General features: G+C 44.5%; 1 protein-coding gene across 11 annotated transcripts in view; it reads left to right on the top strand.

Moving 5' to 3' along the window:
- Nucleotides 1–12,524, top strand: part of SH3PXD2A (SH3 and PX domains 2A) — a 255,167-nt gene that overhangs the window by 153,778 nt on the left and 88,865 nt on the right. For 8 of the 11 annotated variants that reach the window (XM_069019941.1, XM_069019939.1, XM_069019938.1 and 5 more), the window contains exon 6: nt 5,763–5,791. In XM_069019941.1, coding sequence (XP_068876042.1) covers nt 5,763–5,791 — 29 coding nt within the window. Of the gene's footprint in view, nt 1–4,965; nt 5,151–5,348; nt 5,419–5,502; nt 5,544–5,762; nt 5,792–12,524 lie in introns of those variants that run through there. The other 3 variants (XM_069019949.1, XM_069019948.1, XM_069019946.1) reach the window with 3 other exon arrangements.

The following is a 12,524-nucleotide window of genomic DNA, read 5'->3' as shown; positions in this document are numbered from 1 at the left end:
ATTTCCTACTCATTTATGGAAGGGGTTGGGTGCCTCAAACCCATCTCTTGTCCTTCCAACACCCATTCTACACAAAGAAAGAAATGGTGGCTGCTGCTCTCAAGCATAGTGTGTCCATGTGAGGCTGAGATGGCCCATGGGGATGTCACTTGTCTTGGAGCTGTCTGCATCCCCTGCACCTTGGTGGCAGAGCTCAAGCTGTGCTGTGTGGGGCTAGTCTCCAGGATGAGTGCAGAACAGAAGTTACTGCCTTTCCTTGTCCTGCATCTCTGCTGCATGGTAGAAACCCATGGACTGAGGTATAGGGAGCATTGCTGGAGAGTGTCCATCTCCTTCCAACCTTGGCTTTTCTGTGCAAGCTAAGGTTACTGGTATAGGGAAGATCTCTTCTGCAATTAATAAATAAGTTTTCCAGTGTCATGCTTGGCATTTCACAGGGAGAACTTGGGTTCACTTTTACATTGTTGGGTTCAATCAAGCTGTCAGAAGTCACTAAAACACTAAATCAGGATCTCCAGCTCAGTCCTGGTGAGCCAAACTTAAAGAAACCCTTGCTATGTGATGCAGAGAAAGTCACTAAGCAGAAGTATATTTTATATAAAGCTGGGCTGTTCTCTCTGCAGACACACTGTGAAGACAACAGAAAGGTGGCAGGAAGGCAAAATCCTCTCTTTTGTTTTGTCCCAGTTCTCTTAAGGATCTGATTGCACAACAGTGGTTTTACCCTTCTTAGCAGCAGCAGAGGCCACATCCAGCTAGTGAGAAATGCCTGGGTTTGAAGTCAGGTCGACAGATTCTCTTCTTGCCCCACAAGTCCCTTTTGCTTGCGGCAAGGAATTCTGGAGTCTCGGGACCACCACAATGGGGCCCTTTCTCACAGGGCTGGAGAGCTCGACCTCTGCTCAGAAAGGACAGATTCATGTTGGAGAGGGTTCCACAATGCAATGATTTATATCAGGAAACGAGCAGAATACTTTCTAAAAAAAAAAAAAAAAAAAAAAAGGAAGAAGAAGAAGGAAAAAAGCCTTCATCTGTTTCTTTGGCTCAGGGAAGAGATCAGCTGTGGTTTCATGATATCAGAGGATGGAATGCTGAAGGGAGAAAATGTATGGCTGTGTGCATCCATGTGTTTGAGTTTCTATTCCCAATCCATAACATACAGAGTTAATTTTGCTTAATTACATGTCATATGGGTCTCAGAGCTCAGTGGGAATGGCGGTGCCTTCACGCATGTGGTTCAACTTTTGCACTCTGAGTACCATGAATACCAATTTCAACCCTGCACTCTCCATGCAGCTCCTGAGTGTTTGGATAATATTAAGGTGTTTAGGTACTCCTCCAACCATAGTTCTTGGTGACAGACAGGTGCCAGTTCTCAGTCACACCTGGTTTTGTGCCTTATCTCAAATAGAAAATGTCAGTCTGGCTGTTGAGGAAAATCAGTTAGGAGAGTTCCAAGATGCAAATATATTCTCAAGGCTCAAGTTTCTGTACATGTAAAGAGTAGTAGCAAAGTATTTTTGTATTGGTTTACTTTAAAAATAGTGTCACAGAATCTGATCTCAGTGCTAAGAAAAATAGTTCGTGAAAAAGCCATCTTCATTACTGACTGCAAACTGTAAGTGTTGGGAAGGAGAGAGTGGACTTCCTTGTGAAAATATTTCTGTGCTTTTAATCTGCCTGGCAAATCACTGGTGATTAAATGATAATCTGAGTTGTTTGTTTGAAATGTCTTATATCTCCACCACAGTCTGCCCACACCACTAGAGACTTTTAGGAATTAAGGAGCCTGGGAACAGAAATGACTGTGATGTATTTAAACATGAATTAACAAAAGCCAACAAATACAGAACAATTTCAATTTATGTATTAAAATACTCTCGAGGATACAGACTGACCTCCATTACTCAGGGTTTGTCACTGTCTCATCTCCTTTGGACAGCAAATACTAAAAAAGAGACAGAAAGATGATTTACTCTTGCTTCAGCTTCTGTCTGGTCTGCTGCAATGTCTGCTGTGCAGCTCCCCCAGCCGTGCTGCTCCGTGGGTCTGACAGCTCCTCATGTTTTGCAGGCACCGTTTTCTCTCATAGTTGAAACTCGGGGTTGTCTGAAATCTTTGGTAAATGAGTTGAAGCTGAGCCTTGCTTTACTGACAGGCAGAGGCCCTGGGCTAAAGTGTGACGTATCTGGAAAAGGAGGAATCCCAGAGAGTGAACTTTCTGCATCTGCTGTCCCACAGCAAGGGAGAGAAACTTTTAAAAGAGCCTTTGCACCATGGGTCCCACAGGGATGAGGTCCCCTGATTGAACCCCTCACCTCCAAGGGAAGCTGTTCCTGCAGGAGGCTTCTGCAGACTTGCCAGAGCTCCACAGGCAATGCAGGAGAAACCCTCTGGGACAGATACAAATCAAAGTGAATTAGAAAACAGATAGGCACAATCTGTTGTCAATGCACCTAGTCACCTCCAGTCTTCTCCACTTGGAACATTTCTTAGTCTCTATTGAACAAGTGTCAGGATACTCCTCACTTTTTAAACAACTTTCCGATTGTGCCACTCTTTGTGTGTATCTGTATGTATTTAGATAGGTCGAAACACGTGTACACACACATCAGTGTTTACTAACTCTCAGTGAATAACAGCAGCAAAGTCAGTCCCTAGAGAAAAGATGTGCCATAAAACTTTTCCATAATATTGTTAGTATAACCTTCATATTTAAATTAGATTGCAAGTGACATATTAACTCAACATATTTTTTATGATTCAGAAATTTCCAGACTGACTGTGGATAGCTTAATGTGGTAACAAGGCAGTCAGCTCTATAGCAATGTTCGTGGTCTTCCAAGATTAGCTAGATTTCAAATTAGTAATATTATCCTGGGGTAATGCTGATGAGAAAGGAGATCCAGCTTCCCTCTCCTTTGTCACTGAAGAAGAGTGTATCCAGCTTGTGTGACGACCTTGACACCAGCAATGTTTTAATATCATTAGCAGCAGGAAATATTTTCCTTGCCAGTAATGAGGCTCACTGTCAGCTAAAGGTGGTGCCCCACAAGAAGACTTTAAACAAAATTGCTAGATTTTAGTTCAAAAAAGGCTAGAAATATACTATTTTTGAGAAAGGCATTTGTTCAGTATGGAGTGATCCTGGCTACTGAAAAAGGGACCTGCCAGAGCTACTTTTAGTTCTGCCTACTGCTTTCATTGTTACTCTTGTAGCTATGGCTGGCAGTGGAATTAGGATGGTGGTGTCTGTTCTCATATAGAAATGGAAAGAGAATGGAAATAGTGTGTGAATAAAGATGAAAAGATAACAAGAGCAAGAGCTGAAAAGAACGTCAGCTTCCCTATGTAGCTAAAGATCCGGCAATGATTGTACCTTTCCTGGGAAGGGTTTTTCTTCTGCAGCACTACATTTTTTGTCTGATCTAAGGGCTAACAGTGTGCCAGGTGCAGTCTGGGTTTCAGGAGAAGATCAGAGTTTCTACTTGGAAATTTTTACAGTTAAGAGAAACCATTAAATAATTTCCTTTATTGGTTTGGAGACATAAACCAATACTTCCGCCTCACACTAATGCTTCACTGAAAACAGTGAGGCTGAGAGGTATTAACCTTATATATCATCACTTGGGAGAGGGAAAATACATCAATGAATCATATGCAGGATAGGAAGATATTAAAAAAAAACAAACATGGAGTCAGACAGGGCTCCTCGCAAAGCAGCAGCACAGGCTTTCTTCATTAGCAGAACAGAGGTGAAGAATATGCACACAAAGAGCACTTTGCACAGCCAGAGAGATTATTTGCTGTATCTGCTTTGCTTTCTACTTCAGCAGTACTTTTTTTTTCTGTCCTTGCTGGGAGAAACAAGTTTTGGATTTCAGAGTTTCATTGGGGAGATGAAGATTTTATTTCAAGCTCCATTTTATTTGATACTGCTTTCCCCTGACTTAATGAGTGAAATGTGGGTGTAAAAAAAAGTGACAACACAGGTAGACATGGGGTACCTGGGTTTTTTTCAGGAACTCCAAAATCAGAACCCAATTAAAGTTGACTTCAAAACTTACAGAAAGACTAAATGAAAAGAGGAAAACTTGCCCCATAGGTTGATTGGCTTTTCTTTTTCTTTCATTAAGCCTTGTGAATTGGGTGGTGGTACTGATGCAAATAACTATATTATAATGATAAATTAATTTCTTCTTATTAACTGTGTCAGTCAATTATTACCTCATTTCTAATCATGTGAATTGAGTTCCACATGCCAAGAGAGCTGTATTGACAGCTCCACAAAGCTCCAGACTGGTGTGGGAACTAAGCTGGGGTAGAGGACTACATTTTGGGGACTGTACCATTCCTGGCTTGGTCTGAGGGATGTCTGTTTCAGGCACCATATAGCAGGAATTATATTTGCATATGATACCACTTCTGTAGAGGAAGCAACTTATTCATGAGCAGTAGCATCATCACATCAAATACAGCTGCAGATATGGCTGAGAAAACAACCATTTAATTGAAGCAGAAATTACACTGGGAAATTAAAAGAGGGTGCAAAAAAATTCCCAAGTAATTATTACTCACTGGAAGTAAATCCTAGACATGTAAGGCATGGGGATGCACACAAAAATCTGGGAGAAACAGAATTTATGGGTAGACATAACTTTGCCCTTAAGACGTGTTATTTCTACAGCTGAGTCCCCAAACTCACTTTAAATAAATAGTTTGGGATAATCTTTCTCTGATCCTCTGGAGGATGGAGCAAGCTGCAAGAGACAAAACCCCACTTCTGATCCCGAAAATGTAGAGGCTACTGCCCGCCCCTCTGGTGGGATCCCTGCAAAGACAACCTGCCACCGGGTGATTTTGCCAACATTAACACTGCCATGTGTGGGGTGTGGCGGTGCTGCGGGCACTGTTCCCGCACAGCGATGCTGCCTCTGCCCAGGCTGTCATTGCCGGGCTCCTGCCCCTGCAGACCATGCCAGGGCTGGGTCTGACAGGCTCCGGAGAGCACCGGGGGGAAGCACAGCTATCACCAAGCATTTTTGTCCTCAGTTTTGCTTATCCCTAATCAGTTCTTGCAGCTCCCGTCTGTAATTTCTTCCCCTCCTACAGCAGCTGTCTGGGGTTTCAGCTGTTTTGCGTGAGTAGAGGTGCCAGCACCCTTTAAATCACTATGGAGAAGTAAGGGTGCATTTTCTATCCTGGATGAAAGAAGAAAGGACAAAGTTTGCGGCTTGTTTTGTTTTTTTTTTTCCTTGTGCTTTCCAAGTGCTTGTCAGAGATAACTAGGAGAGGACTGGAGGTTATTCACTAATTAATTAGCCTCCTGACTGCCAGCCACGCCAGCTCAGCCTGGAGCAGCCGCATCCCTGCAGCAAGCAGTTCACATTCCCGTTCCTCTCCGGGGGGACGTTAAGGGTTAATTCAGTAGCTGTGCATTTAATAGCACAATTTAAAGGGGAAGAAATGACACCCCTCTCCCCTGCCTTGCTGGTTGTGGATGGTTCGCTCTGCCCGGCTGATCACATGCTCCCGAGCCCCCGGTGCTGCAGCAGCCCCAGCTGGTGCTGTTGATGGGCCGGTGCTGCCCGGGACGCCCCCGGCCCCCGCCCGCCCATGCCCGGCCGCCCTCACCTCCGCTTTAAGGGAGGGAGGGCGCAGCAGGAGCTCTTGAGCATATGGGTGGAAATTTGGGAGGCACCCGTTCTCTCACCACCGTTCCCAGCTCTAACCATGTCTATTTGTTGTTGTCTTTTTTTCAGGGACTATGGATCTTCAAAGAGAAAATCAGGTAAGCCACCAGACTTTTTGTATGTACTGCATGATTCTAGAGAGGACCTTACCCCCTGCTTTCCTCTGTTAAACCATCTATTTATCTTGTGTGGCATTAAACTGTGTAGCAGTTTAACTTTTTATTGCTGAATCCTGCTGGAGATAAGCATCAGTTTCTTTCCTTTGCACTGGAAAGACCCGCCTTATATAGTATTGCAGTTAAAATGACTGCTCTTCTCTGACTGTATTTATACAGCTCCATCTCCAGCATGAGTTGATAATTGTATTACATTTCTTTCTCTTTCATTGCAACTGGTCAAAATACACAGTTAGAATTGGGGTTCTTTTCTGGAGTGGAAGGGCATCTTTTTCTGTGCTAGTTTGAATCTTTTATCGTGCTTTTCCAAAAGGCTCTGGTGAGGCTTCTGATGCAAAATGTTCTCAGTGTCTGGGTTTGGGCTGCCTCAAAGGCTGTACCTCAGTGTTTTTGTTTTTAAAATCCTGGATTGAAATGTCCTATAAAACCCTGATTTGAAACTATGTAAATCCAATTTTTCCCCTCCCCATGTTGCTCTTAGTGATTTTTACAGATGTGTTTTCAATAGGGACGTGTAATTATGGGCCTCTGGGTCTGGCTGCTCTGAGCTGGATGTGTCAGGGCTTTCTATTTTTTAATTTTTTTATTTTTTTCCCCAAGCAGCATTGAGCACCTGCAACTCTCATTGACTTTGTTTGGAACCTTGGATGTTTCAAATTGCATTCAGGGCATCCAAAGAGAAGCCTTTCAAACCAATAGTGACTCCTGGAAAACTCTGGCCTGTGTGCAGGGAGGGGAGGATTTTTTTCTTCTTGCTTTTTAAGATGATAAAGGAATACTGCAGTGGCTTGGTCTCTGGGAGGGAAAGGAAGATGAATGTAACATGCTGGACTCCAATGAATATCACTGCCTACATTGATTGTTGGTTAATTATGAGGGCTTTTAAGCTGCCATCCTGTAATAAGCTAAGTGATGCACTAAAGAGAAGCTGTTGCTTAACCCCGATGGCCTGTGCATCAAATGGTAGCTACCTTTGCAGGCCAATACTTTTGGTACCTTTCCCTGAATTTCCCTGAGGTGGGGTGTGGTAATGAAGAGGCAAGTGTGGTACAAGGTGCTGGCCCTACACAATAAACTAGGGCACACTTGGTCTTCTTAACCTCCTGCAAAGCTTCTGTCTGGGCTGCACTTCTAGGACTTCCTAAATGTAAGTGTTGTTCACAGGAGCCCGTGAATTAAATTGGCAGCAGCACCTTCTCTAGAGGGGCTGACCTTAAATAAAAAGCTCCAAGTGACTTGATAGAAGGCAGAGCTGAGTGTGGGAGTTCTGCCTCAGCCCCATCCTGAGCGCTGGGGGCTTTGGGGCCATGTAAAAATCTTTAAAAAACGTTGCTGAAGTCTCTGGGATAACCTGATTTAGCACTGACCTGGAACAGCATTAGGAGACCTGGAGAGCTTTGGGCTCAGTGCACCAGTTTACATGAAAGGGTATTGCAATTCATGCACAAGAGATGCAAGGAACTGATTTGGGAGTCGAAGGAAACTGCTGCCTCTCCATTCCTGTGGCTCTGGGGGCAAGTTGGAGCTGATCTGCCATGACATCATGAGAAAAGCGATTAAGTTGAGTTAGTATAGCTGAGATGTCATTTGTGGATGCTCTCCCCTGCTGGACTCTTTGGCCCCCTGCCCTGAGAACCCCAAGTGACATGGTCATCCATCCCTGCAAGGGGCACTAAGGTCAGGCTCCCTCCTTTGGCTGTCCCAGCTCTCCATGCTGCCAGATCTCCTTCTGGGACTCTTTCCTCTTCTCTGCTTTTTGGTGCTGGGCTGTTTGTGCAGCCAGGGCTTGGAAACTGTGGCTGAGGGACACTCTTTCTCCACTTACCCCATACAAAGAGGAATGTGAAGCAGCTCTCTGAACAAATTGAGCTGCATAAAGGGACTCTGTTCTCGGCCATCTTCTTGCTTGATTTTAGAATGGCAGAGGAATGCTTCCTTCTGTTTGGAGCTGGATGTTGTGGGAGTGTGCATGCAATGAGCAAAGGAATATTCCGAGGGAGTCACCAGTTACAGCCTCTAACAAAGACCAGCTTTATGACACTTGAAAAAGGGATGGGGTAAATAAGTAAGATTTTCATGATTGCTGTGAGGGTCTTTTAAGATAACAAATAGCTTTGAAATACAGTTTCTTCCATAGGTGCAGATCATGGAACTACTCCATCTTTAAACAAGAGACGAATAGGCATTTTTAAATGCAAGCACCTCCCAACAAATGAGACCTTATGAATGTCTTGTGTCTTGACCAAAGAGGTGCTGGGAGGAGGCTGTTGGGTGTGAGCACAGCTGTCCCACACTGTCCGGCAGGAATCCCACAGCTGCTGTGTCTCAGGCATGTGCAGGCATGACACGAGCATGGCTGATTGCAGAAACATTTGGAGAATGCCTCAGACAGCCAACGTCACCTCTACCCTGACCTCTGCCTTGCCAGAGTGAGTGTCTAGCTAGCCCTGTGCTCACCCCTTAGAGCAGGGAGAAACTGGATAAGTTCAGAGTTTAATAGGAGTTATGGAAACATTTACCGCTGCAGTTGATGCTGGTTGTAAACATTTCAGACCTTCTGAACCAAATGCAACAGCGTGGCACGTCCTTAGCTAAACAAAAGGGAGTCTTGTGCCGATCTGGGGCATCTCTGCATGCCAGCCCTGAGCCAGGCTTCCTCTTGTACAACGGGCTGTGTAAACACACAGCCCTTTGCTTGGATGTGATCTAATTATAAATGCTTTAACCTGCAGCCAGCTCGGAGACCTGGAGCTTCCCTGGGGCTCTGGGAAGGCACAGGCATTTGCTGTGGCCTGAAATGCCACATGTGCTGGTACCTTGGACTTGGGGGGCTTTATCTGACATGCTGCAGAGCTGCTTCAGAAAGCTGCCTTCATGTTTCCAGGCAATTGAATTGTTGCTCTATGACCATCTGTCAGTGCTGGAGAGCCCTCAGTACAACTGTGAGGAGTGGTTACCAGGGCATATTCTGTACGCTTGCAACAAATGGTCTCTTCTTGGTCTACCCAAAGACCCTCTGCAGCAAAATGGGAAGGAATTATTTTTTGAGCTCCAATTTGTCAATTGCATTAGCCAAGTGAACAGCTACTCATTTGTCACTCAAGATAGGCATTACTTCTATGCTGGCATCCATTGTGTGGGTTTTCTGTCCTCAAATCAAAGTAAGGGTAGAATTGCTGCAAGTCTAGGAATGGATATTTGTATGGTACATTACAAGCCCCAGATTAGCTTAATCCATTCTGCAAACCCTACCAGCTACCATCTGTGCATGGTGAACTAATTAACCCTTGAGATATCTGCTAATCCTGATGTGGCTTATAAAACCAGTTGGAGTATGTTTCTCCCCAAAAATGTCATTGTGTCCCCTGCCCCACCCCACAAACCCCCTTGCTGGCTAGAGCAAGCTGCAGACTCCTGGAGTAAGATCTTTCCCTGTCCCCTTGCTGAGAATCTTTCTTGGCTGGTTTCATGCCAGAGCTGTCAGATCCCAGTCATGAAGCTGAAGCAAGCACCTGGGACCTGGTGTTTGGTGGTAAGAGAGAGCTGGTGTGGGCCTCACAACTTTTCTACACTGAGTCTTAGTGCTCCTCAGCTACTGAGAGGATGCTCTTTGCTAACTGTGAGGTCAGATCCAGCACAAGAGGTGCTTCCGAAGTGATCTCTGCCACCTGCCTTGTAGGTAACCGAGCCCTTGTGGTCATGACTTTCTGTGTGCCTGGGCAGGAGCACTGCTGCCCCCCCCTTCTGAAATCATAATCAAACTCCTCCCTGCTCAGACTGCCCAGCTTGCTGCTGGGACACAGCTGGCTTCAAGCCATTGCTTGGTGGCTTCCTTTGGCACCTTGTTGCTATACTGTAGGATGCTCCTCCAAGTGAGGAGGAATAAACTTCAGTAATGTAGAAGTTATGACTCCCTCAGTCCTGCAATGTCTCCTTTCTGTCGTTGTTCAGATCCTGTCTGCATCGAGCTGGCTGTGCTTTGGCTGAGTCTAGCAGCTGAAGTCTATTTTAAATAGTGCCTGTAATTGAGCACTTAGAATATTAACTTAACAATTTGGTTCAAGCCAGTGTTGCCTCAGGATGCTGATGAGGCTTCCTTGAATGAGTAAACCATCTTTCAGCTGGGTTCCCCTGTCCAATTTTTAGACTAGCAAGATTATGGGTACACACAGCCAGCAATCACTGCTTTCTTTTCCTCCTGTAATCTAAAACTAGGAAGGATATATCTGCTGGCAAGTAAATAAAAACTTCAGAGTCCATTGGAAGACACTTCACAAACTTTTTATAGAAACATCTGCAATGCTTTCTTTTCCCTGAATGAGGAAATTGCTAAGCAGAGTTGAGAGAGTTGCAGCAATGACAGAAGTAGGGCCTCAAGCGAGAAACAAGCAGATTGTTGTAACAACACCAAGGGTCCTTGTGGCTGACCCCTTTGTGGGATGCTGCCTAGGAATTATGGGTGGAGCTGGTGGCCAAAGTTGCTTCCTTGGCTTAATTCTTCATTACTAGAGAAACCTTCTTCCTCACCCTCATGCACTAAGGATGTGCGCTCTGCCAGCTTCAGGGAGTTGCCTTTATTGCTGTTTCTTTGCATTATCAGGTATAAGTTTTTTTCTGCTTCCTTTGTAATTACAAAGGGAAATGGCTCAACTTGTGGCTTTTTCTGTCCTTACAGCTGAGCTATGCTCATCACTTCAGAGCTTAACCTTTCTGATCCTGTCACACTGCAGGTGTCTAGCCTGCACTTAGAGCTCCATGGCCTGTCTTGCTCCTTTTTTTTTTTTCCCCCTTTTTATAAATGAGCTTTATTTTCTTGACTTAGTCTGTGCTGCCTCCTTTAAGACAATATGGAGAGAATGAATTGTGTATGCCACCCCTTTTGAGCTTAATCATTCAGTGGGGTCACAAATGTGTGAGCCCCCAGCTGGACCAGCAGGGCTGTGTGGCTGGAGCTATTTCTGCCTGTTGCAGGACTGAGGTGGTGACCCTTGGAACAAGGCTTGGTTGATGCAATTGAGTGTGGAGGTCTCTGCCAGCTCCACAGGCCTGTGGCAGGCATTTAGCTACATGTGGGTAGAGGGAGAGAAGGAAATGTACAGCCTCCAGCCGTGGCAGGTGTTTTGTAATATTTGTGGGAAATGGCTGCAGTAGAGGGAGAAGGAAGGACAGCTCCATGAGACACATAATGTTGCCTTTCCTTTGCCTTAAGGTTGCTGCAGCATTGATGGGATGTCATTTGGAGTGGTGGATGCCCTTTTAGTATTGGAACTGGGGGTATGCCTTAACTAATCCAGCTGACTGTGAAATCTGTCTCAGTTTTACCTTCTCAGTCAGAAGAACTCTCTTAAGCCTTTTAAATGGGTTCTCAAAGAAGCCAAATCTAACTGTGTTACTAAAGAGGCTGAAAAATCCAATTAACTACCATGGGCAATCCCAGCATGAGGCAATGCATTTTATGTCAGGGTGGCCACTGCAGCAGATGCTTGGGGCTACTTGCCCCAAGCAGGCAGTTGGTCATTGCTTAGTGAATCTGAGCCCAGGTGATCGCAACAAAGCTAGAATGTGGTTTTTAACTCAAATGTTACTTTGAGTCATTCTGGTCTCATGGTGTTTGTCTCTGAAGTCTGTCTCCCTACAGTCCCTCTGAAAGCTTTAGCTTGGAACATTTTTTTTGGGTTGCCTTTTTTTTTTTTAAGGTGGTGAATAGAGATGCAAGTCTGTCCAAGCCCATGGCAAGGTCCCAGGAACATCTTAAATCATGTAACTTGGTGTCTTAATCCTTGTAAGAAATCTGTGGTATGACATGATCCCTGTGGACTGAGGCATGTGCTCTTGTGTTTATCCTGATGAATCACACGTGTGCACTGTGCTCCTTGCATTGTTTCCTACAGTTAGGGCAGAAGCAGTGATGGTGGACTGGCTCCTTGGTGCCATTTGGCCTATTGATGAGGATGGCTGGATGAGATAGTTTGCCAGTCACTATTTTGTAACTTCACAAGCGTGTACTGACAAGACTGCTCCTGATCAGAAATCAGGATCTGTTCCCTCATCATACGATTAACCTTCTTGGCTGTCTGTACTAATTGCTGCATGGAATTTAAAAACAGCAGATTCTGGCAGAACATTTTGGTTCTCACATAGCTGTTTATTGTTTTTTGGTTTTTTTTTTCCTTTTCAGGAAGATAAAGGATTTAGTAATAAAAGAAGAACAGTGTAGGCAAAAACATAGCAATTAAGGACCAAACAAACCTTTTCATTTAATTACTGGGGATATACATCTTGGTCCTGGTTCTGGAAGAATTTAGTAGTTAGTGATCTCAATGTGCATCTTGAGTTCAGTCATTGATGACAGATCTTCTTATGATAAAGAATTATTCTTCCTCAGGTAGGGAATTTGCTAAACTTTTGATCAGTTTGTTGGCTTTTGCTTGATGCAGTTATTCCCCAAAGACCAAACTTTCTTTCCTGATTTCTTTTTAAAAAGATTGTGAGTCTTTTTTTTTTTTAATAAGTTTTCTGTATAATTAGGAAAACATCCATTCTGTGGGTTTGGGTTTCTTTCCAAGGCAAGACTACAGCTCTTGGGCTCAGGTGCACTAGCAGAGAGCAGGATTTGAGGAAGAGCTGCTGCTAAGTCAGGCAGATTTCATGTCCT

This window comes from Aphelocoma coerulescens, chromosome 6 (genome assembly GCF_041296385.1).
Source record: "Aphelocoma coerulescens isolate FSJ_1873_10779 chromosome 6, UR_Acoe_1.0, whole genome shotgun sequence".
Taxonomy (NCBI): domain Eukaryota; kingdom Metazoa; phylum Chordata; class Aves; order Passeriformes; family Corvidae; genus Aphelocoma; species Aphelocoma coerulescens.
This window is presented reverse-complemented; position numbering and strand designations above follow the sequence as displayed.